At 39.2% G+C, this 23,316-nt stretch overlaps 1 protein-coding gene across 1 annotated transcript in view; it reads right to left on the minus strand.

Moving 5' to 3' along the window:
* Nucleotides 1–2,942: 2,942 nt before the first annotated feature.
* ESF1 (ESF1 nucleolar pre-rRNA processing protein homolog) overlaps nucleotides 2,943–23,316 on the minus strand; it is a gene marked incomplete in the record, with an annotated part of 68,566 nt that continues 48,192 nt past the window's right edge. The window contains 3 exon segments of the mRNA XM_034764152.1: nucleotides 2,943–7,896; nucleotides 8,764–8,910; nucleotides 13,326–13,402. Of these exon segments, the coding sequence (XP_034620043.1) occupies nucleotides 7,603–7,896; nucleotides 8,764–8,910; nucleotides 13,326–13,402 (518 nt within the window).

The following is a 23,316-nucleotide window of genomic DNA, read 5'->3' on the forward strand; positions in this document are numbered from 1 at the left end:
CAAATGGACCTGCAACTCATACTGCGGCTGCTCCAAACTGAAGTTGGAGTGGGGGAAGGGTATGTGGGAATAAAACAACTCAAACTGGCACAGTGTTATCATCAACGCCGAAGATTGTCAGGGCCAATTTGGGATGCTGTGCATTTCCCCAGCCCTCCCCCTACTACACCCATTCTTCTCCTAGAATTGACTGTCTCAAAGTATTTAAACATGTGAGCAGTCCCACTGATTTAAAGTTAAGCATATCTATGCTTAAGTACTTTGCTAGAGTGGGGGTAGAGCGCTCAGAATCGTGCAGGATTGAGCCACTAGTGCGAATCCTTGAATCCAGGAAGAGGCAACTGAACATCCTTTCTCCTTCTGCACAGGAGGGTAGAGAGTCGCCCATAAGGAGGGGTCCTCCATTGCCAGATGAACAAAACCATCTAGCCCTGGTTGAAATTAGTATATTCCAACACTGTCAAGAAGTGGCCAAAGTACGCAATTGGACTAGAAGAGATTTATAGCAATGCAGGAAAAAGTGCCTCATCCTTGTGTTTGAAAGTAGATGTATTAATTTGAGTCTAGTAATAAGACATATGTTCTGACACATGCTATTACATCAGCTAATAGCCAATTAGTCTGCTTGCTTTTTCCAGTACATTTGTGAAGGAAAAATAAAATTTTTCAAGATGTGACTTCAGGTTCTCATTTGTTATCATGCTACAGAAGTACTGGAATAAGACTCAACAGTGGCCCCTCACCCACACTACAGAGTGAAAATTCATTAAATAAAAACACTGGGTCTCTAGATGAGGTCCAAATCCAAATCTTGAAGGGGGTCTTAATTATTATTACACTGTTGAAGCTCCAAATGTAGTTGTAACCACATCCTATCCACTGATTAACAACCGTGGCTGTTTTTATTCATAGCAATTTTTTAATATTCATAAAAACGTGCTACATTTACAGTTCTGCAAACTGGTGTATTGTACATCCACAAAACAGATGCTAGGAGCATAGACAGAGGCCACACTACCCCAACGATACGCTTTCCGTACTCCCATGGAAGAACCAGGGCAAAGACTGAATTTATTGGCTCGCCCATTGACTTAATTACTCCAGTCTCCATGAACGGCAGTAGCTATGGCAGCGGGAGAAGCTATCCTACCGACATAGCACTGTCAACGCTGGCGCTTAGGTCAGTGTAACTTTTGTTGTTCACGGGAGTGGCTTATCACACCCCTGAGAGACATAATTTATATGGCTGTAAGCTGTAGTATGTACATAGTCTAAAATAGGTACAGCACCTCACCGATGTAACTCTCAATGACTAGAGTTTGCCAAATAACTATTGATATTGTAGGCTGTTGCACATTAGTTTGTATTGCTTTCTCTATAATCCAATGGCATTGGCTAGGAAATGGTCTTTAGCTAACTTAATCAAGGATGTTTTGTTCAAAGATTTCACTCAACTGAATTCCGCTGCTACTTTCTCTCTTGGATCATTAGCTAAATTTTCTCAAAACTCAATAGGGTAGGTCACCCTCAACAAAGGAGGGATTTCAAATTAAATGGTGGACTGAGACCAAATGACTTTCAGGCAAAATGCATCAAAACAAAGATCCCTAATATAAGACGGTCTGAGAATCTGAATATTCAAGAAAAGCAAATAAGATGCATCGGACTGGACACTGAATACAGCACCATTTATACCATACATTGCTATTTGGTATGGCAAATCTCTCTGGGAAGTGTCCATGTAAATACAGCTGCAAAATACAATCAACCATTTTTAAACCCATACCTGTGCCTTTTCAAATTTCTATTTATACATTTTTGTCTACCATGTCTTATTCTGGCTGTTAAATACAGGCTGGGCTTCCTTGCCATCTCTGGACACAAGACTAAAAACAAGAACACAGTAATATGGTTCAAAATAGCTTACCAAAACTACTACTTCCAAAGAGGAAACACAATACATCTATATGCGCAAGTGATGCAATACAACATACAATTTGATTCCAGCTCCATCAGCACTGCTGACCTTTTAATTTGTTTTCCCAAATCTTTTTAAACCTTTCCTTTATAATAGTTCTGCTGGAGAATTAAGTGGATGGAATGTTTACTATTCTATCTATCTTAGGGTTTCATACGGCTGCCCACCACCATAGTAACTGGGCACGTTCCATGTAAGATCAGAAATAAGAAGTCCCTAGTGAACTTCATGGAGCATCTGGCACTTCTCCCTTTTCAAAGTTCTTGCTTGGTAAGGCTTTTGTTTTGTTAGATTTTATTAATTCTCATCCTCTCTTTTGAGGGGGATGTTAGGGATTTACTGTGTAAAGAGGGTTTTGGTGGCGTGAGTATTGTTTTGATGGTTTAAAGGCTTTGTTGAAGAGGAAGGTTAGAGTTTCTTAAAGATGGTCAGACTCTGAATTTGCCTGATCTCTGGAAATTCGTTACATAGCTCGAGCCCCTGGAAATGCTTTGCCCTATACTCTGAAACCCTTCATCCTGAGCTTTACCATCTGCATTGTCCCGGAGAACAGCAGTTGCAATGGTTGATAGATCAAAATTCTGTCTCTGATGTAATTGCTTTGAAAATGAGGATCAAGGCTTTAAACATGCCCAGGAAGCAGACTGGGAGAAAGTACACGGATCTGAGCATAGGCCTGAGGTGCTCATAGATACCTAAGTCGTGGAGAAAGCAGGCAGTCACATTCTGTACCAGATGGACTCTGTATGCACCATCTTCACATTCAGCTTCGGATACAGTGAATTACAGTAATCCAGCCTGGAAGTAACAAATACATATAGCCAGGTCCTCATCTGGGAAGAAGGGGCTAAATTTTCTAGCAAGGTGGAGGTGACAAAAGGCATTTTTAGAAACTGATACTACCTGGTCATCCAGGATTAATGCATGAAGTGAAAAAGGATCTTTAAAAGGTTCACACCACTTTGATGAATGGAGGCTGTGCGCCTTTAACGAAAGGTGGAGATAACATCTCCGCTAATTCTTCGTAACATTTCCCCTTTCCAACCAGCATCACTTCTGTTGTGCCCGGGTTCAGTTTGAGCCAGCTGCTCTTCATCCAAAAGCTGATTTTCTTGCGGGCATTCTGACATCTTACAAGCACTGGCGGTTGTGTCAGTTAAATATGAAATATATAGTTGAACATCATCAGCATGCTGGTGGCAGCTGAGTCCTTGGCATCTCACTATCTCACCCAGTCATCCCATGTAGATATTGAAGAGGAAAGAGTATGAATCCCTATGGGATTCTCGGGGTGAAGGCGGTCAGGGATCCACAGGATGCGCTAGATTTTAAAGAGTCCCCAGGCAATGCTTTCAAAACAGAGTAGAGTTTATTAGTTAACTGGAACACATTTGCAGTCCTTACGTTAACATAGAGAAATAAATGTTAAGACTTAATCCACCTGGCCAAGCCAGTGCCATCAGTCATGCTGCTCTGGACTTAATTTCAGGTTCCCTTTTCCAGTCCCCAGTGAGCACTGTCAAGCCTCTTCCAAAAACCAATTACTTTCAGTCCTTTGGCTTCAGACAGAGCCATGATGAATTTACCTACCCTGCCTGTTGGAGCTTGTCGCTGTTAAGGGTTGATTGTTCAGTCATTGGGGGGTTTTCATTGGCTCTCTGGATCCTCCGTTATTTGGAGTTTGTTTCAACCAGTTCTTTAATGACCTGTTCATTCCATCCAGACAGCCAGGTGACACACACACACACACACACACACACACACACCTCATATCATCTGTTGTGCCCCAAGAGCAGTCTTAACCCTTTCTCCCCCACCCTACTGGGTAGCAATGCAAAGTACAGAGGCAAATTGAAGCACAATTAGGATTCATAAAATTATGACAGAGAATTCTCACTTTGTCACAAGGGTCTTCAGAGAGGAGGAACCACTCTGAGTTCTGCTGGAGAGAAATGACTGGAGCCACCATAGTGCCTGGCCATCTATTCAGGTTATCAGTATCTTGTAGTACACTGTGCCAAAGACCAGCAGTATGCATGGACATCTTGTCTGTATCTATGGCCATGAGATCATTTTGTAGTGTCATTAGAGCTGTGCCTGTTCTGTGCCCTGGTCTGAACCCTGATTATGAGGCATCCAGGTTGTTTGGTGATTCCTATCTTCTCAATTATTTGGGCCAGGAATATGAAGCTGGGGACAAGATGGTAGTTGGAGAGGTCTTCACGGTCAAATGAAATTAAATAATCATTTTCATTTCTGATTTGACTGTTAAGCACATTTTTAAAACAGCGGGAACAGGGTAACATTTTTAAGAGCCCTGTCACTCAGACAGCTTTCTTTTAAAATCTTCCTACACCCAGACCTCACTCAAAATAAAGTGAGAAAAGGGAAATGAAAATAGAGTTTAGAATGGAACAAGGCTTCTTAAATTTTAAGTGAGTCCCTACCAAGCAACTTCTTCAGTAATTTCCAGCATAGTGGGAGTGCATACTATTTATTAGCAAATCTATACACAGAAGTAGAATCCATATGAACCCAAAATAGCTGTGTCACAACATTATCTGAATAAAAAGCATAAAAATCCATGTTTCCCACAATTAATATGAGACGCTGAACTTTAGTTTTCCTAGCCAGAATATACATAGGTATCAGTTGAACACATTTTACTGATATATTGACAATTTTCAAACAAGTTTGACACCTACCTGTGCCATCAACCACTATAAAAAAATAAAATAGCATTGCAGTTCATATTTCTTACATTAACTAAATACTTGTGTCTGTATTTTCAGAAACGTTTTTTTTTAAATACACAAAAATGCTGGAATGATCCTGTCACAGTGCATTGTTTCTGTACTGTTTTCAATGGTCCTGCAGTTTCAGCCTCATTTTCATTTCTTTTGTTTGTTTAGCCCTTTCCATGTGTTCTACAATTGTCCACCTTCTAACGTAATCTATAGCCTTGCTGCATATAGTGCAGAACAGCACATTTTACAACGTGAAAGTTGTCCATGCCAAACTCAATGACCTGGTCTTTAGAGGTAATTTTTAACGTTTTCAGCAGCTTTTCACAACCTTAATTACTCACACCTGGAGGCTGAAGAGACAATTGAGATGCATTAAAACAAAACCTCTATATACTGTTGAATAACTGCTATATGCGGCAGCGGCTTATTGGAGTATTATTTAGCAATGTAAATTTAAAGCACATTCAGAAATCAACCACAAGAGGGGGAGATTGCACATACTGAATAAGCGACACTGGTACTTTTCCATCATGCATATTAGATGTGGATTTGTACTTAGAGCACTCATGGCTGATAGCTTCTTCATTTAGCAGCTACCTCCACTTCTGCTGGGCTGCTGCACGAGTCTGCCCTTTCTGCAGGAAATTCTACTATAAATTGTCCTGTTTCCTTTTGATTATTTTGAGTCTATGTCCAGCTGAACATCAGTAAATTGGTCCATGGTGTACACTGAAGTCCTCAATTCTGGTGGGGTTTATTTCTCTTTGCTGACGGCAGGTAGCGAAGCCCTGGCTAGCTCAGATGGCTGGCTCCAAACCATGTATCAAGAGCTTGTTTGCTGTGGGTAAGTTCTGTAGCACCACCTGAGCTGGTCAACAGGTCAAGGTCTATTAATTTGCCCAACCATTCAGTTGAGCTATTTTAGAAGTGAATCTGGAGGCTTTCCAGTAAAGCTGCACAAGTGATCAATAAAATGTAATTTTGGCTCTTCACTTCCAGAACTCCTTTATACAAACTCTCTTGTGAAATCACCTGTTTTTATTTCCACATTACATTTCTCACTGTACACGTCAGTTTTTAACACTAATTACCTGCAATTGAATATGTGGTTTCTCTCATTTTCTTAATCTGTCTGCATAAAAACTGGTTTTACTAAAAGTTAGTATTTTGACATTGAAGGACCATCTGCTTCAGTGAACATCCATCTGTATTTACTTCATGTGTGCAAGACATTTTGATTGGTTTACTGCTTTTAATAGTTGTTTTAATGAAATTTTATTTGCATTCCAATTTCTTTTTTTATATATAATGGTTAAAATATTTTCGTTGGAGGAGGATTTTTTTGGGACATGTATTAACCCTTCTGACAAACTAATTTTGTAAACAGGTTCAGACTGTATTCAGTTGGTATGTTTATCTTTATACATACATTGCATAGTGTCAAGTAGCAGGAGCAGCAATTAACTATTTTCATGCACTTACCTCCTTTAGAGTACACTGCTGGTGTGTGTTTGGTTTTTTTCCCCAGTCAACCCTTAACACTTTATCAACCAGCTCTGCTACTAAATTTACTATCAATGGGCCTTCTCAAGCAGCTTCTTAACAAGAGTGCAACACTCCTGGCTGCTCTATTCAGGGTTCTCATGCCCAAGCAAAGGGTTAGATAAATATACCAGTAGTTTACAGAAATAGAGCTGCTTAGGGAGGTAGAAACTCATGAGCTTGTTCACAATTACGGGAACATCTCCAGCCTCACAGTTCTAATGAGTGCTTTATGTTACAATTTTGTAATATCTTTGACAAAGTTTAACTGGCTGCATTTTTATCAGAGTTGATGCAGCAAAGAGAACTAGAGCAGGATGACACACTGGATGGAATGAGTTCAACGCTTCTGAAAAACAGGCCCTTTGTGCTACCCTTCTATCACACATTTTTCCACTGTTCCACTAGTGGTAGCACTAACATAGCCCTGCTCTGGTGTTTTTAACTGTGTCATATAGGCCTGTTTTGGACATCTTGTCTACACTAGCACTCCTAGCATTGCAACGGTCAGTAGAGTTACACTAACAGCAATGCAACATTGGGAGAAATTTAAGAAAATGCCCAATAGACACAACCTTATTGAGGTGGCGAAAAATGGATTTTGATATCTAACTTTGGGCATTCACGTTTGACCTTAATTTTTTCAGTTTCGCTGCTGTACATGAGAATCTCTCCTAAATCAGAGAATTTCACTAAATGTTTCTGCAGTGAATCTTCTGGAATCCTTAGAAGATTATAGAAGTGAAAAGTATTATTAATAAAATACAATATATTTTTATTCGTTATTTCACAAGTTATCCACATAGCTCTTGACTAAGAAACAAAATTCATCCAACCTGTCTTCACTTTCAGTTATATTAAAATTATCTTCATCAGTAACATTCTATTTTCAGACTCATGGAGTATTAAAAACACCATTATGAAATTCCAAAGTTTTTTTTAAATCTAAAAATCATATCAGGACCTGAAGTCAAACACTCATTTATAAATGTGTCCATTACTATTAACTAAGGAAGTTCTTTGTAGCCATCTTTACCATTTCTATTAGTTTTAACTGAAATGGTGTTATGAAAAACAGCTTCAGGTAAATTAATTTTGTCAAACATGCTGTTTGTGAACTATTTTACAAATATACTATTCCAAGGAGGTAGTTGTGGGAGGGGGAAAGACGGTATTGCAATCGGTTGTCTATAGTTCACCCCCAAGCCCCAACACTGGCACTAATTCTTCAGAAACCCTTACAGTTTATGAGATTCAACATCCATAAAGTTGTTATGAAGTTTACCATTTTACAAGGAGTAGAGACTGGACTGAGGAAAGCCAAACAACTGGACTTCATTTTATTTTCAGTTTCTTTCTGGCTTGAAATTGTTCTGTTTTATTTTTGATAGATTTTATTAGCATTGATAAAGCAGGATCTACAGATTTCTTAGTGGTGTTTCCCTTCTTTCCAATCTCATTCTCCTGCATCTGTTTTGCAAGATTCTGCTGCTTTTGTTCTCTTCGGCGAGCTTTCTCCTCCAAAATTTTTTCCACTGCTTTTGTCTTTTTGAAGTTTGGATCAGAAGGATCCAAATTAAACAAGTGGGAAGTATACAGTGCTTGAAACCTTGTATCAGCAACATTCACCTGAAGATAGAAAAAAGAACCTATTTCAGTTAACCTTACTACCAATGAAAAATAATATTGAGAAACAGGACAGAAAATGTAATATACCAGAAAATATTGCAATCATATTTAAATGACAGAATATGTACAAGATATGGGCAACACTAATTGCCTAAGTCAGATCTTACTTAAGCTGGAATCTAAACTTTAATATTTAAATTTCAAATGGTAGTTCTCAGAATTTGGTCAGGCTGGTTAAATTAAACTACATATTCCTGGAGGGCGGATTCCTCTGTCCTTTGCATTGTGTGCAAGGTGGTGTGGGAGAGTCAACAACATACAGGAGACACACCTGTGTAAAACCTGTATATCACAAAAAGTGGGCCAACGAAGACATTCCTTGTTGGTTAAGAATAAGCGAGCAGGGAAAGAGCCAGTGCAAACAGGCCCTGAGAAGGGCAATAATCAATATTACAACCAAGAGATTGCATGTGATCTTGAAGAGTGAATTCTGTCTCCTTAAATCCCTATACATAGTCTCATTTTGCTTCCTTTATTAGGGAAATATTGCTTGTAATCTAAGCCATGTAAAGTGCACCCAGGTCCTATGGTGATAGGCACATGTACATGTCGGTAACAAACATTCAAACGCAACATGGACTGATTAAAGTTGTATCCTTGTTTGATCCCAGTATTAGAATACCAGCCTTTTTCCTGTGTAGGAGTACTATAAAGAGGTTTATATTCAATTGCACTGTTAAAATGTTGTCAAACCATATTACTGAGGTACAATTCTTACATCAGAATTCCAATCCACTCCTCTTAAAAAAGTAGAGATACTACTAAATTCTATTACATTTCAATACTAGGAATCTGTATTAGTATTACCTGAAAGTCATCTTCTAACAACTCCTCCTTTTTCATTAGTTGTTTCTTTTTCTTCTTGCTCAGGTTCTGTTGTTCTACAATCTTCTCATAGTTAAAATGTCTTCTGTCATCCTCCTCATCATCCATCATAAGGAGTGCCATTTCAGCCTGTTACAATAAGAAGAGCCCACTTACGTAACTTTTTGTGGAGTATGGAATACACATGTTCCTTCTGAAACATGAGCACTCAAGATTTCCAGGCTCCAGGGGAACTGTTGTAATTTGTAAACAGATTGCAAGCAATTATAAAACATAGTAATGTTGATTATAATATTAAATATGTCATCTAAAACGTTTGGAGAACTGAGGAGGAGGAAAACTACAGTACTATTCAATGAGTGTTATACTCAGTAGTACAGCACAGCAGGTAAAGGTTTTATTCTCATTTCCACAAGGCTGTTATATCTATATTCAATTTAGCCTCTTTGTAGGATTGTGACATGGGCTACATTCCACAACCATCTGTGCTTACCTTAAAGCATTTTATTTGTTTTTTAAACTCTCATGTAGCTGATTTTTATTTTGAAATAAAGAACAACCCAGAAAGGTTTCTCTCTAATTAAATATAATCATTGTCACTCATTTTCATCTTCACAGTGACCATATGGTTAAACATTCCACTTACAAGAGTTCAGAGACTTATGTGATCTCAACACTGACATTTATAACATAGAAATGAAAGAAATTTCAAGACAATTCTTATCTTATGAAAGATAGTTTTTACTTGTGAAAAAGTAAAGTAAGAAGAAGAAATTAAGTTTGGGGCACACACTAACAAAAGCAAAGAAATTCTGTGATTAAAGTGGATACTTTAAACTCCATTCACACTAATGAGAAATAAGAACCCCACGCCAGGGCATGAATTCAGGACAATGCTAAATAACTTTGAATAGTCTAACTTAGCTATTTCTACAAATGGGAAACAACTATTTAAGCATAACGTTAGTTAAAAAAAATTAACTTTTACTGGAGTGGAATAACTAAGCCTTTAGGGAACAAAAAATGTCTGATAATTTCCTTTCCGCTAGCAGTAGGTCTCTCAGTTCTTGACATCTGGGTCAGGATGGATTAAAAAAACCAAATCAATAATTTATTTATTTTTGGGAGGAAAATGGTAAAAAAACAAAAAAAAAACAAAAAAAAACAGGTTTTTATTTAAATCAGATTTTTAATTTGTTATTTAAGTTACAAGTTTTCCTCATAAAAATAAACCTGATTAAAATGAAATCTGAATGTAATACAAAATATGTTAAGGCCTAAGCTTATTACAATCTCTTAAAATATTTAAGTAAATATGCTGAATCCATGAGCCGCTATCAAAAACTTTAGTTAAAGGCGGCTTTTTTATATAAAGAAAAATAAGGGGAAATCATCTAGCTTTGAAGTAAAGCTTTATAATTATGGAACAATAGATCATGTACTGTGTTAAGGCCGTGATCCCCTGGGAAATCCAGGGGCTGTGCTACAGGGTGCAAGAGACTGGCAAAGTCATCATAGGCATTGGGACCCACTCTCTGATTCCATGAGACACCATCGTGTATCTCATTAGGATTATCCACTGAGCCCACCTGGGCATACTCCTATTGTATAGTGGTTCACTTTTCAAATTATGAATATTTACAATTTCACCCGTCATTCACTATTTTCTAACATACTAAAAATGTACAGTTAACACGAATCTGAAAATATTCAACTATGTAATTGCTTAAATAAATGTGTATAATTACAGCGTGCCCTCCTGGGTAGCAAAAAAGATGTACCAAATCTAGTTTAAAGGCTCTATTTCAGGCCTGCACAACATGCAGCCCAGGGGCCGCATGCGGCCCACGGCGGGTGAGTAGGTGGGCTCACTGTGTGGCCCGCGGGGGGTGAGTAGGCGGGCTCACTGTGTGGCCCGCGGGGGGGTGAGGGAAGGGGCTGAGGAGGCAAGCGGGCGGGCAGTGGAGCGGGGTGAGGAGGCGAGCTGGAGGGTGGGGGGGCTGAGGAGGCAAGTGGGCGAGCTAGAGGGGTGGGGGGGCTGAGGAGGCAAGCGGGCGGACAGTGGCGGGGGGGGGGGGGCAGGTGAGCCGGCAGCAGGGGAGGGAGGCTGAGGAGGCGAGCAGCGAGTTGGTAGCTGACCTGTTCTACTGATCTGGTCTGGCTCCCATCCCCTCTCCAAGGGTTGCAGCTGTCTGGAGGTGCTGCCTTCCACACCTTCCTCATTCACACCTCATTCATTCAACAGAGCAATTGATTACAAAGTGGGGGGAAAATCTTATTCTACTTCTAGCAAAAAGACATTTTTCTTTTAGCTTAATTATACTACCTTCGGGCCAGCTATAACATATTACCAAGGTTCAATACTGCTGTTTCAGCAGGGTGGCACTGGGGAAGAAGGCTTTTTTTCCACAGGGCGGACGGCGCTGGGGGAGGGTTCCCGGGGTGGCTGGGGGGGTGTTTCTGTGGGGTGGGTGGCGCTGGGGGGGGGGAGGGGGGGGGGGGTGTGGTGTTCGGGCGGCGGGGGGGGGGGGGGTTCGGCCCTCAGCTGTTTTCTTTGGAGTAATATGGCCCCCGCAGCTTTACGAGTTGTGCAGGCCTACTCTATTTATTTGTAAATCAACATGTTTTAGTGGATATATCAACCAGTGAGAATGCATCTCTCTTGAAAAAAAAAAAACTAAATTGAAAACTTTATTAAAATCAAATTATTTAAATTGAAGATTTCCACTTGGTGTTTTAAATTGCTTTGATTTAAATTAGGGCTGTCAATCACAGTTAACTCACGCAATTAACACAAAGAATTAATCGCCATTAATCACACTGTTAAATAATGGAATACCAACTGAAATTTATTAAATATTTTTGGATGTTGTTCTACATTTTCAAATATGTAGATTTAAATTACAACACAGAATACAAAGTGTACAGTGCTCACTTTATTTTTTTTATTACAAATATTGCAATGTAAAAACAATAAAAGAAATAGTATTTTTCAATTCGCCTCATACAAGTACTGTAGTGCAATCCCTTTATCATGAAAGTGCAACTTACAACTGTAGATTTTTTTTTTTGGTACATAACTGCACACAAAAACAAAACAATGTAAAACTTTACAGCCTACAAGCCCACTCAGTCCTACTTCTTGTTCAGCCAATCGCTCAGACAAACAAGTTCGTTGATATTTACGGGAGATACTGCTGTCTGCTTCTTATTTACAATGTCACCTGAAAGTGAGAACAGGCATTCGCATGGCACTTTTGTAACTGGCATTGCAAGGTACTTACATGCCAGATGTGCTAAAACTTCGTATGCCACTTCATGCTTCAGCCACCATTCCAGAGGGCATGCTTCCAGGACATATGAATCTTTAATGCATCTGGCATGTAAATATCTTGCGACGCTGGCTACAACATGCAAACACCCGTTCTCACTTTCAGGTGACATTGTAAACAAGAAGTGGGCAACATTATCTTCTGCAAATGTAAATGAACTTGTTTGTCTGAGCAATTGCTGAATAAAAAGTAGGACTGAGTGGTCTTGTAGGCTCTAAAGCAGTGCTTCTCAAAATCGGGCTGACGCTTGTTCAGGGAAAGCCCCTGGCGGTCCGGGCCAGTTTGTTTACTTGCTGCGTCCGCAGGTTCGGCCGATAGCGGCTCCCTCTGGCCGTGGTTCGCTAGCACATCCCTCGCCCCACACCACTTTCCACAGCCCCCACTGGCCTGGAGAGGCGAACCGCGGCGGCCCGACTTTGAGAAGCACTGATCTAAAGTTTTAGATTGTTTTACTTTCGAAGGCAGGATTTTTTCATACATAATTTGACATTTGTAAGTTCAACTTTCATGATAAAGAGATTGCACTACAGTACTTGTATTAGGTGAACTGAAAAATACTATTTCTTTTGGTTTTTACAATGCAACTATTTGTAATAAAAAAATAAAGGGAACACTGTAAACATCCAAAAATATTTAAATAAATGGTATTCTATTATTGTTTAGCAGTGCGATTAATATTTTTTAATCGATTGACAGCCCTAATGTAAATCAAGCTACCCTAGTCTGGGCTGCTCTTTTCTCTGCAGCTCACAGAGGCAGTGATTTTATATTTACTTTCAGATCACTGATAAAAGCATTGAATAAGATTGGGCCTAATACTCATGCCTGCTGAACTCCACAAGAAACATCCCCATTATTTGATATCTGTCAGTTAGCCAGTTCTTAATCCATTTAATGCATGCTTTACTGATACTTTACATTGCCAATTTTCTATTCAAAAAACCTTGCAACACTCAAACACTTTAAAAAAAAAGTCGATTACATTTATAGAATTTCCTTTATCAACCAAACTTGTAATCTCAAAGAACAAAATGAGGATTGTTTGGCAAAACCTATTTTCCATAGAAACATGCTGACTGGCATTAATTATATTCCTATCAACAGAGTAGTCCTACTGAACTCACCGGTACTACTCACATGCGATGAACTCACAAGTATTGAAAGGACTGGGGCCTATGTCTGTAATCCTTAATGCTTTAACACAAAAATTACCTTGTGCTTTTCTGTGTCTGCTTCTTTTTCTGGGGCACTTTCTTCTGTCTTGAATTTCTTCGATATTTTCTTTAAACCTGATCACGCAACAAATAAATGAGTATTAATTCGTAAGTATGCAGGAGACTAATTCTTATAGCTACAGTATCTGAAAGTGTGTCTCAGTCAGCTGAAATTGATATTTCAATTTCACGTAATAAAAGAAAAGCTTGAAAAAATAGATCAGCTATGGTTAAGATCTAGCAAGGATTTTTACAGGGAACAATATTCACTCAGTCTACTGAGTGGGTATCAGCACAAACTGGCAGAAGTGATGGTAAGCAAAAAAAGAGGGTTATGCTATAACTTTTTCTTCCTTCTTGCAAAGAGCAGGTGTGAGAACCACTAGTGGGGCACAGTCAGTTACACAAAGCCACTCGCTGTTCAAATTTGACACACATTATAAATCCAAAGAGAAATGAGTTTATGCAGCTACACAAGTAACTGAATTCACACACATTCTCTAAAATGTTCATTCCTTCCACTTAACTTCCATTATGGAATGGGGAGGGATAGCTCAATGGTTTGAGCACTGGCCTGCTAAACCTAGGGTTGTGAGTTCAATCCTTGAGGGGGCCACTTAGGGGTCTGGGGCAAAATCAGTACTTGGTCCTGCTAGTGAAGGCAGGGGGCGCTGGACTCGATGACCTTTCAAGGTCCCTTCCAGTTCTAGGAAATCTCCAATATAACAAATAGCTTTAAAAAAAAAATAGTTTAAACTTATGTTTTCCTAATCTGTCCATTGACTGTACTGGCAGCTGAACCAGAGTATAGCCTTGTTGAAGTCAAGATAAAACGCTATGTGTAAAAAAAAAACAACCCAAGAAAATTGAAATTTTTCCCCAAATTTATAGACAAGCAGTAAAAGTTATGCATGAAAAATGAACATTTTGAAGGAAAGATTATCGCAGAACAAAAGGGGACCAAAATATTGTTGGACTAATTTAAGCTTATCTTAAATGATGTTACTCTGATGAAATTTTCTTTACTCCTGTGCATACACTGATCCTTATACTAATAATGAATATTAATAGTAGGCAACAGAAGCCCACAATAACCAATTATTAAGGAGAATCCTATTTACAAATACTATGCAATCAAATTTCTCTCTCAAAAAAGATTTAAGACCTACAATGTTATGAAGTAGAAGGAGAAATGGAAAGCTGCCTGGACTAAATTGTGCTCTCTGACCTTTGATGAACCCATTTCTAGTAATACATTACAGTCCTTTGGGGGTATTCTTAAGGAACATATTTGGATCCATTCTGTTAAGCCGGATTTCCAGAACAGAGACTCGAAATATAAACAGGCCAAAAAAAATTCTAGTTAAAGTTAATTTGCTAATTATGCTATGCAATGGGACACAGAATCTCTTGAAGAGCCCCTGAAATATTTTAAGTAATTTCCTGTTTTAAAAAAATTCTCTCAACCGATTCCAAACAGCTTGCAGAGCTTGGATGGGTTTCTTAGAAAGTTTTTGGGGAAAAAAACAAAACAAAAAACATACCACCACAAAATCCTGCCTGCCAATAAGAACAAAGATGTACAACATCAGTTGCTCATCAAATCCTAAACTATTAATTCAGTATCTTCAGGGAACCTTTCAGAGCAGAGCAAGTTCAAGCCCATCAGAGGGCCCCTATTCTGTAGGTGTTTGTTCTTCCTTCTCCACATATTATTCAATTCTATGTTGTACATACAGAATTGAACAAGTTTGAAACCTTCCCCAAACTGGCTACATCAGGGATGCAAGAACAAACAGACCTGTGGAGACTGAGAAGAGACAGGTACAAAGAGGCTGAGAAAAGACAATCATAGTTAGGGCCCTACTAAATTCACGGCCACGCAAAACATGTAACGGACCGTGAAATCTGGTCTGCCCCCGTGAAATCTGGTGTTAGGTGTGCTTTTACCCTATACTACACAGATTTCACAGGGGAGACCAGCATTTCTAAAATTGGGGTCCTGACCCAAAAGGGAGTTGCGGGGGGTGGGAGTCTCTGGATTATTTTAGGGGGGTCATGGTATTGCCACCCTTACTTCTGCGCTGCCTTCAGAGCTGGGTGGCTGGAGAGTGGCGGCAAGTTGGCTGGGTGCCCAGCTCTGAAAGCAGCACCCCACTAGCAGCCAGAAGTAAGAATGGCATGGCATGGCACTGCCACCCTTACTTCTGCACTGCTGTCTGCAGAGCTGGGCACTGGGCCCACCTACTCATAATGGGTGGCAGGAGGGAACAGAGAGGAAGACCTCTCAGAAGCAAAGCAGACCCAAATTATTGTTGTTTATTTTTATTACGATACCACCTAAATGCCCTAGAGGTCCAGGATCCCATTGTGCTAGGTACCGTACAAACACAGGTTCACTGACGTGGGGAGCTCCCAATGCTTACCACGGTCTCTGGGTACATGAGGCTCAGCTTGCTCACATTCACTTCTAATATGGTGTATGGAGGAGGAATAAGGAAAGTAAGTGCAGAACTAATTGCCTCCCTATGGAGGACTGATCCTAATTAGGACTATGTTCCTCCTCCCCTCCCACCCCCCACCTCGCAACTATAGGTTGTGCAGCCTGTCAGAACCAGCCTTGGTCTTGTAGTTTAGTGAAATTAAGACTATTTGGTTCCAAAATTGTCAGACCTTTTCTCTTTGCTGTTGACAATAAAATCATCACCACATGTAGCATTTAAATCAGGACTGCTTTCCTAAAAAATGTGTTTTTATTCAGCCACAACTTATTGACACAATAGTGTTCATTTATCCAGTAAGGAAGACTGATTCCACTTGCAGAACAGTAAGACTAGATTAATAGATTTTAAGACCAGAAGGAACTACTATATGTTCATCTAGTCTGACCTTCTGCCTAACACTTCACAGAACCTCAACCAATAATTTCTGCATCAAGCTTATAACTTCTGTTTGAGCTATTCGATCACTTTTAGAAAGATATCCAGCCTTGATTTAAAGCCTTCTAGTGATGGAGAGTCCACCACATCACAAGGTAAATTATTCCAACGGCTAATTAAACTCACTATTAGTAACATATGCTGTATTTCTAGACTCAATTTGTCTAGCTTCAGCTTCCAAGCATTGTACCTCATCATGCCTTTTTCTATTATATTAAAAGAGCTGCTATCAAAAATATTTTTGCCACGTACTTGTAGATTATGCCTCAATCTTCTCTTGAAGTGCTGTAAAATCCAAATGCTTACTCAGATTGTTTTGAAATTTGCTGTGCTCCTTTGCCGATCCTTACAGTCCAAGGGGTTCTCAAACTGTGGGTCGGGACCCCATTTTAATGGGGTTGCCAGGGCTGTCTTAGAATTGCTGGGGCCCAGGGCTAAAGCCAAAGCCTAAGCCCTGGGGGTAGCGAGGCTCAGGTTACAGCCCTCTGCCTGGGGCTGAAGCCTTTTGGCTTTGGTCCCCTCCCCGTCGCCGGGGTGGTGGGGCTCGGGTGAGCTCAGGCTTCAGTCCCCCCTCCAGGGGTCATGTAATAATTTTTATTGTCAAAAGGGGGTCACAGTGCAATGAAGTTTGCGAACCCCTGTTATAACTTAGAGAAACTCCAGGAATGTTTTACTAATGGCTGCATCAGACCCTTCCACATGTCTGCAAGATTGAACTCCATGAAAACACAATTTTTTTTGTACACATTGTATACAGATGTTTAAGGAGCTGTTCATCCTATTCCCTTGTCTAATTTGGAGGTCTGTAACAGATTCCCAACCAGTACCCCACAGTGGAATTTATCCGGTAGAACGTTGATCCATAACTATTCCAGGTCCTATACTTCTGAATTGTCAATAAATCTAATGCAGACAATAGTTTCTTTGATGTAAAATGACAACCCTGTTCCTCGGCTGCCCACTCTCTTTTTCCTAAAATGGAGTAATACTAAAATCCCAGTCATGTGACTCAGCCCACCAGGTTTCAGTAATACTAATTATACCAAATTTTCTCTTCATAAATGAAGATTTCTAATTCCTCCTGATTATTTCCCTGGCTTTTATCCTCTGTCACCCAGAAAACTGGAACCCTTTCTACTGAAATAGAGGTAGTCCAATGCAGACATCCTTTTCTCCCTATTGAAGATGACCCAATGTTTCACAAAACCCAAACCATCAACTATAGACCCTTTACCTAGCCAATAGTTTGCTTCTAACATTTTCTATTGGCTATCTTCTGAGTTGCGGGGCAAGACAGATCTCAGATCACCACCAATGCTTTCCTATCCTTCAGCTCCCTTGTAAGATCTTTAAAGCCTCTGATGATCTGCCAAGAATCTTCTGAAGCAGCATGCAGTGTTGTTGTAGCCATGTTGGTCCCAGGATATTAGAGAGACAAGGTGGTGAGGTAATATCTTTTACTATTGGTGAGAAAGACAAGCTCTTGAGCATACAAAGAGCTCCTTTTCAGGTCACTGAACATTTTGGGTATGGTTGACATCCATCTTCACATGTGTCCTGCAGAGGTCCCTGTGTTTTCCTCCAGTTTTGGAATTTCTGTCTTCCAAGAGATTCTCTGTAGCTGCTGCAGAAGTACCAGAATGCGACTGGATACCTCTCCCTATGTTGAATTTCTCCTGGTTCTCTTTCCTCTGGTGGTCAAAGACCATCTATCCTCTCCTGCTTCTCCTTCCTTGATTGGTCACAAACTACCAGTCCCTTGTCTCTGTTTTCCACTCTCTCTTGTTCCTTTGAAACAAAATTGTTATATGGTTGGACCTGCAGTAGTGATAGCGGGTTGTCCAAGAACTCTCTCTCTGATACTACAGAATCAACAGCTGCCCTTCAAGACCACAAACCCGTGAGAAAAAGGGGCCTACTCTCTGTTGCAAACTCTTTCAAACTTCCGGTAACTTCTCCTGCTCACCTCAGGAATTCACTTTACAACTGCTTTAAACATTTAGCCTTGGAGGTCAGCTCATCTCCTCACTCACAGAGAGGATTAAGACTTCAAACACTGGGCCTGACTTATGGCCAAAGAGCCCCAGACTACCAGCCCTCACAGAGACACAAACAGACTTCTCACCCTTCCTGGTCAGAGACTTGAAAGCCCAGCCACATAGCCCTAGCAGAGAGACAAACATACATACAGACGAAAAGCATAATTAACCAAGCCCTTTATCTCCATGCACAGGATCCACAGCTGCTAATCAAAACCTTTTCGTCTCTCCCTGTTCCTTATACAATTGTAACGATCTGTTCTGCACTTAAAAAGCAGTTAACTTACACAGTTAACAGTTTGCAATTAACTAGATCCTGGGGAAAGAATTAGATTACCAAATCTGATTTTTTACCTTTGGTCACTGATTCTAAGAAATCTGCTATAAAAAAAAGGCATACTATTTTTAATTGCCATACCCAGCCATTATTTACTGTTACCCGGCTGTATTAATTGTGCCTGCTATGGAAAATTTTGGAATAAGAACAAGGCAACCACAGTGCTTCATATTTCTCTCATATTTATATGGTTTCCTGAAATCAAAGAGAACAACCATCAGCTAAATTGTCTCCTGAAATAACTTGTTCATGTATGATAAAAAGCAGAATGCTATTAGTATAACACTAGAATTCTAATCCCCCCACCTTTCCATTTCATACAAAACCCTCATGCAATATTATAGGCTATTCTACCATATTCATGTTAATTTCTTTTCCATACATTTCAGCTGACATGCAATCACTGTTTCATCTTCTTCTGCAAAAAAATTTTTCTACTGAAAGAATAAAAATCAGATACTTAAGTATGTTAACATCCACAAAGATTTCAGAAGTATTTTTGGCTTGCATAATAAACAAATTCATATTTGACTGAGTGATTTTTCCATTTGCTTGAAGTTTCATAGCATTAACTCTTCCTGTCCAACTCAAATTGCAGGATACACCTAATCCTAAATGAAGCATTTAAAATTTGGTGAGCATAATAAAAAAAGTCAGATTCTAAACTTTTATTAAGATTTGACTATGAATTCAGGTACAATATTCAATGCTGCAAAATAGGATTTTCTCAACACCCTCAAAATATCTCCCATGTGTAGGGCTTCTCCAATTTTTGGAACCCTTCGAGCCAACTTGGGCCTTGTCTACACTACAGAGCCTTTGCCGGTATAGCTACCTCATCAGAGCCTCTAGAGGAGATGTAGCGTAAGCTGACAGGAGGGCTTTTGCCGGCATAGTTACACCACCTCCCCATATGACATTAGCTAAACCGACAGAAGCACTCTTCTGTCAACATAGTTCTGTTTACCCCAGAGGTTTTCCCAAAATAATTATGCTGGCTGGGGTGAGATTTTTTCACACTCCTAGCCAATGTAGCTATGCTGGCAAAACTTTGTAGTATAGACTAAGGGCTGGTCTACACGGAAAACTAGCATCAGCATAGCTACATCTCTCAGGAGTGTGAAATATCTGTAGCAACATGAATAGCTTCTTAGAGCCAGAACACTTACAGTTAATTATTTCAGTTGGCATAGCTACGTCTCTCAGGGGGAAAACACACACCTGAGATATGTAGATATGCTGACCTACCCACTATTGTAGACAGTGCTAGGTCAATGGAAAAATTCTCACATCAACCTAGCTAAAGCGTCTTGGAGAGCTGGATTAACTATAGTGAGGAGAGAACGCCTCCTGTCACTGGAGTGAGCATCTGTACTGAAGCGCTACAGTGGCGAAGCTGTAGCCCTGCACCTATGCCACTGTGGAGTACTTTAAAACATGGCCAGCCTCAAATACAACAAAACATTGCTAAATTGCATCCCCAAAAATTAGTTTCCACACAAATAGCAGCCTCACCCTACTTCTCAGCAAAGATTTAACACCAGAGCGCTAAAGTGATGTTTCCAATTAACAGAGCCAGGTGTATGTGGCTGCATAATAGATTTTAAAAGTGCCACATAATTGAGCTTTACAATCTAAGTTTTCATTTTGAATACACCGCTACCCAGATATAACACAACCCGATATAACACGAATTCGGATATAACGCGGTAAAGCAGCGCTCCGGGGGGGGGGGGGGGGGTGTCTGCGCACTCCCATGGATCAAAGCAAGTTCGATATAGCGCAGTTTCACCTATAACACGGTAAGATTTTTTGGCTCCCGAGGACAGCGTTATATCAAGGTAGAGTTTTATTAAATATTTAGATATTACACTTACGTCTACTTTAGCATTTTGGTGGGAATCTCCCCCTACTGCACTACCACCAGGACATCTCCACCTGTGGTAGTAATGGAAAGAGTGCTAGTGGAGACTGAGCACAGACATTTTTACTACTGTTTTATTAGCTGTCCACGTGAGACAATATGGCGGTAATACTGTGACCTTAACGGATGCAATAATGTCTTCCTGAGTCTGCAGACACCTTAAAACAACACATATGAGAGAAGTATGAACTGGTCCCATTGGTCTCAATGGCATGTTAACGCTGAAGCCCAATGACAATAATTAAACTGTCATTAACTATTTCAATAGAAACATGTTCATGTTTATTTGTCATTGTTGTATGATACTGGAGTGGGATGCAGAAGGGCAGGTAGTTGCCATAAAGAGTTGCAGGGCTGGGAAATACAAAGTTCAGGAGCTCTTTCCCCAAAAACTTGAAGTTCACCCTGCTCCTCCCTCTGATCAAAAAAGGAAGAAAAGAGATGCACTATCCTCAGTACCAAAAGTTAAAAATGCTTCTTTAGAGATCAGAAACCCTGAGCCTCCTCCCACTCCTCTTTTGGTGCCAAAAAGGCCCAATTGTCCCATATTCATATGTCCAACTTTCTCCAGACAGGTTCAATATTGTGCAATGGGGGGGGGGTCCCAGTCACTAGTTTGAATCTGAAAGTTCCTACTGTACTTGAGTGCCATATAACTTATCTTGTCAATCGTAGAAATTTATTACTGAAAAAATCTTTATTGCAAGTTGCACTGAAGCCTCAAAACCCCGTAACAATCTGAAAGTCGAATTACTAAATTGAGAGAATCAGAATTAGCCAAACATATTTTTTAAATTTTACCACAATTAAGACATTTATTCCCTTTTCAGAGAGACTGCAAAGGATTAATTTATGAAAAGAAACTTTAATATTCTTCTTTCCTATTCTGAAGCTTCACAATGTTCTTCTTTCCTATTCTGAAGCAAGAGTTCACTATCAAGTTAAGAAGCCTACTCAGCCTTTATCTTTCCAAGAACACAAAACAAAAAAAAAACGCTCCTCATTATGTAGACAAAATATTAATTTTCATATGAAACCCCTCGGAAATACATACACTGAAGCTGGCTCTTTATTTTACTTTGATAAATTAAACTCAATCAAGTAATGCCAACATTCTTCTGAATTTTTTTTTGTCTATTAATATTAACCCGAGATGACCAATACTGAACTGCCATTTAACAACTTCCAATGGAAGAAAAGGAAAACTTCTAAAATACATTTTAAAGGATTGTCTACATGCACAGTTAAACTAGTTTTAAACACATGATTTTAATAGAGTTAGTTACATGGGTACAAAAGCCTATATAAATATTTGTTTTAGTTTAAATCAGGTTTTTGTTTGTTTTAGCTCAGGATAAAAATCAATTATTTAAAAAAATATTTAAATAAAATTGTTTAAATTAAGTACATTATTTTTAGAAGAGAAACCTATTTAAAATTAAATTTGAAATTATGACAACCTATATTATGACTTAACTATTAGAGAAAAATCAAATCACTGAACTGGTGGAAGTCACTGGCTAAGCATCTAGAACCAGGGCTTGCTGAAGTGCTAAACTAGTTTTTGACAGCAGTAGCTTCTTCTGCAGGTGCAGACAGAATATTTTCATCATTTCACTTTATTTTTTTTAAGTAGTTCAGTTTAATGACTAGTTCATTCAAAATTTAAAAAAAAAAATCAAATGGGAGTTGAAAAAGCAAGAATGCTTGTTTTCCTCTTCCAATCTATGAATAAAACCTAGGTATGAGAGGATGAGATCAACTAATTCTAAAATCTTGAAGAACATGGTGAACAAAAACACTAAGTTCAATACTTCCTTTGTTTAATAAATAATTTTTAAATACAAAAAGATGATGTTTTGATAATTTTTTCATATGTATCCAGCACTTTAAGGTAGTTTTATATAACTATTAATAATCATTTTAAATGCTGTTATTGTTCATTTTTAGATGAATTTCAACTTCCATCCAAATAGTTTGCACAAACCACGAGTAAAAAATTAATCTGGTAAATAATAAATGCATCATTCACCATTTTCTAACATAATATAAAAAATAAAGATTCTGAAAAAAAATGTATATTAAGCTACATAATTGCTGAAATATATTATGTATAGATATAACATACTCTTGGTTAGCAAAGAGAAGCACTATGTTTAGGGTAAATGTTATCTTTAGTTGCAAATCAACACGGTTTAATGGTTACCAAATTGTGAGAATCAACCTTTCTTTAGGCAAATAACTAAAAACTTCAACTGCAAAACGAGATTAAAATAAATTATTTAAATCAATCTACCCTAGTTTATCTTCAGTTGATTAGGTACAGGTCTAAGCTAAACTGAAATAAACTACTCAAACCAAAACAAGGTATTTATATCAATTTAACTAACATGATTAATTAAATCAGTTGAATTAATCTGATACAAGTGTGCATGTACACACGGCCCAAGACTCACAATTGTTAAGATGTGCGTGTGAGTGTCTCATGGGTCTTTGTTTAAGAGTCCTTACGTCTGCATTTTCCTAACTTTTGCAAGCCAGCTCCCTCGTCCCCTTTCAGGACAACGAAACTAACTGCATGCTTTCCCTCCCCACCTTGGAAACGCACCTGCAGAAGATGGCACCATGCATCTGAAGAAGTGGGTTTTTTACCCACGAAAGCTTATGCCCAAATAAATCGGTTAGTCTTTAAGGTGCCACGGCTACCCCCCTGATACTTATTACCCTGAAGCTTTCTAGAATCAGCAGAC

This window comes from Trachemys scripta, chromosome 3, assembly GCF_013100865.1.
Source record: "Trachemys scripta elegans isolate TJP31775 chromosome 3, CAS_Tse_1.0, whole genome shotgun sequence".
Classification (NCBI taxonomy): domain Eukaryota; kingdom Metazoa; phylum Chordata; order Testudines; family Emydidae; genus Trachemys; species Trachemys scripta.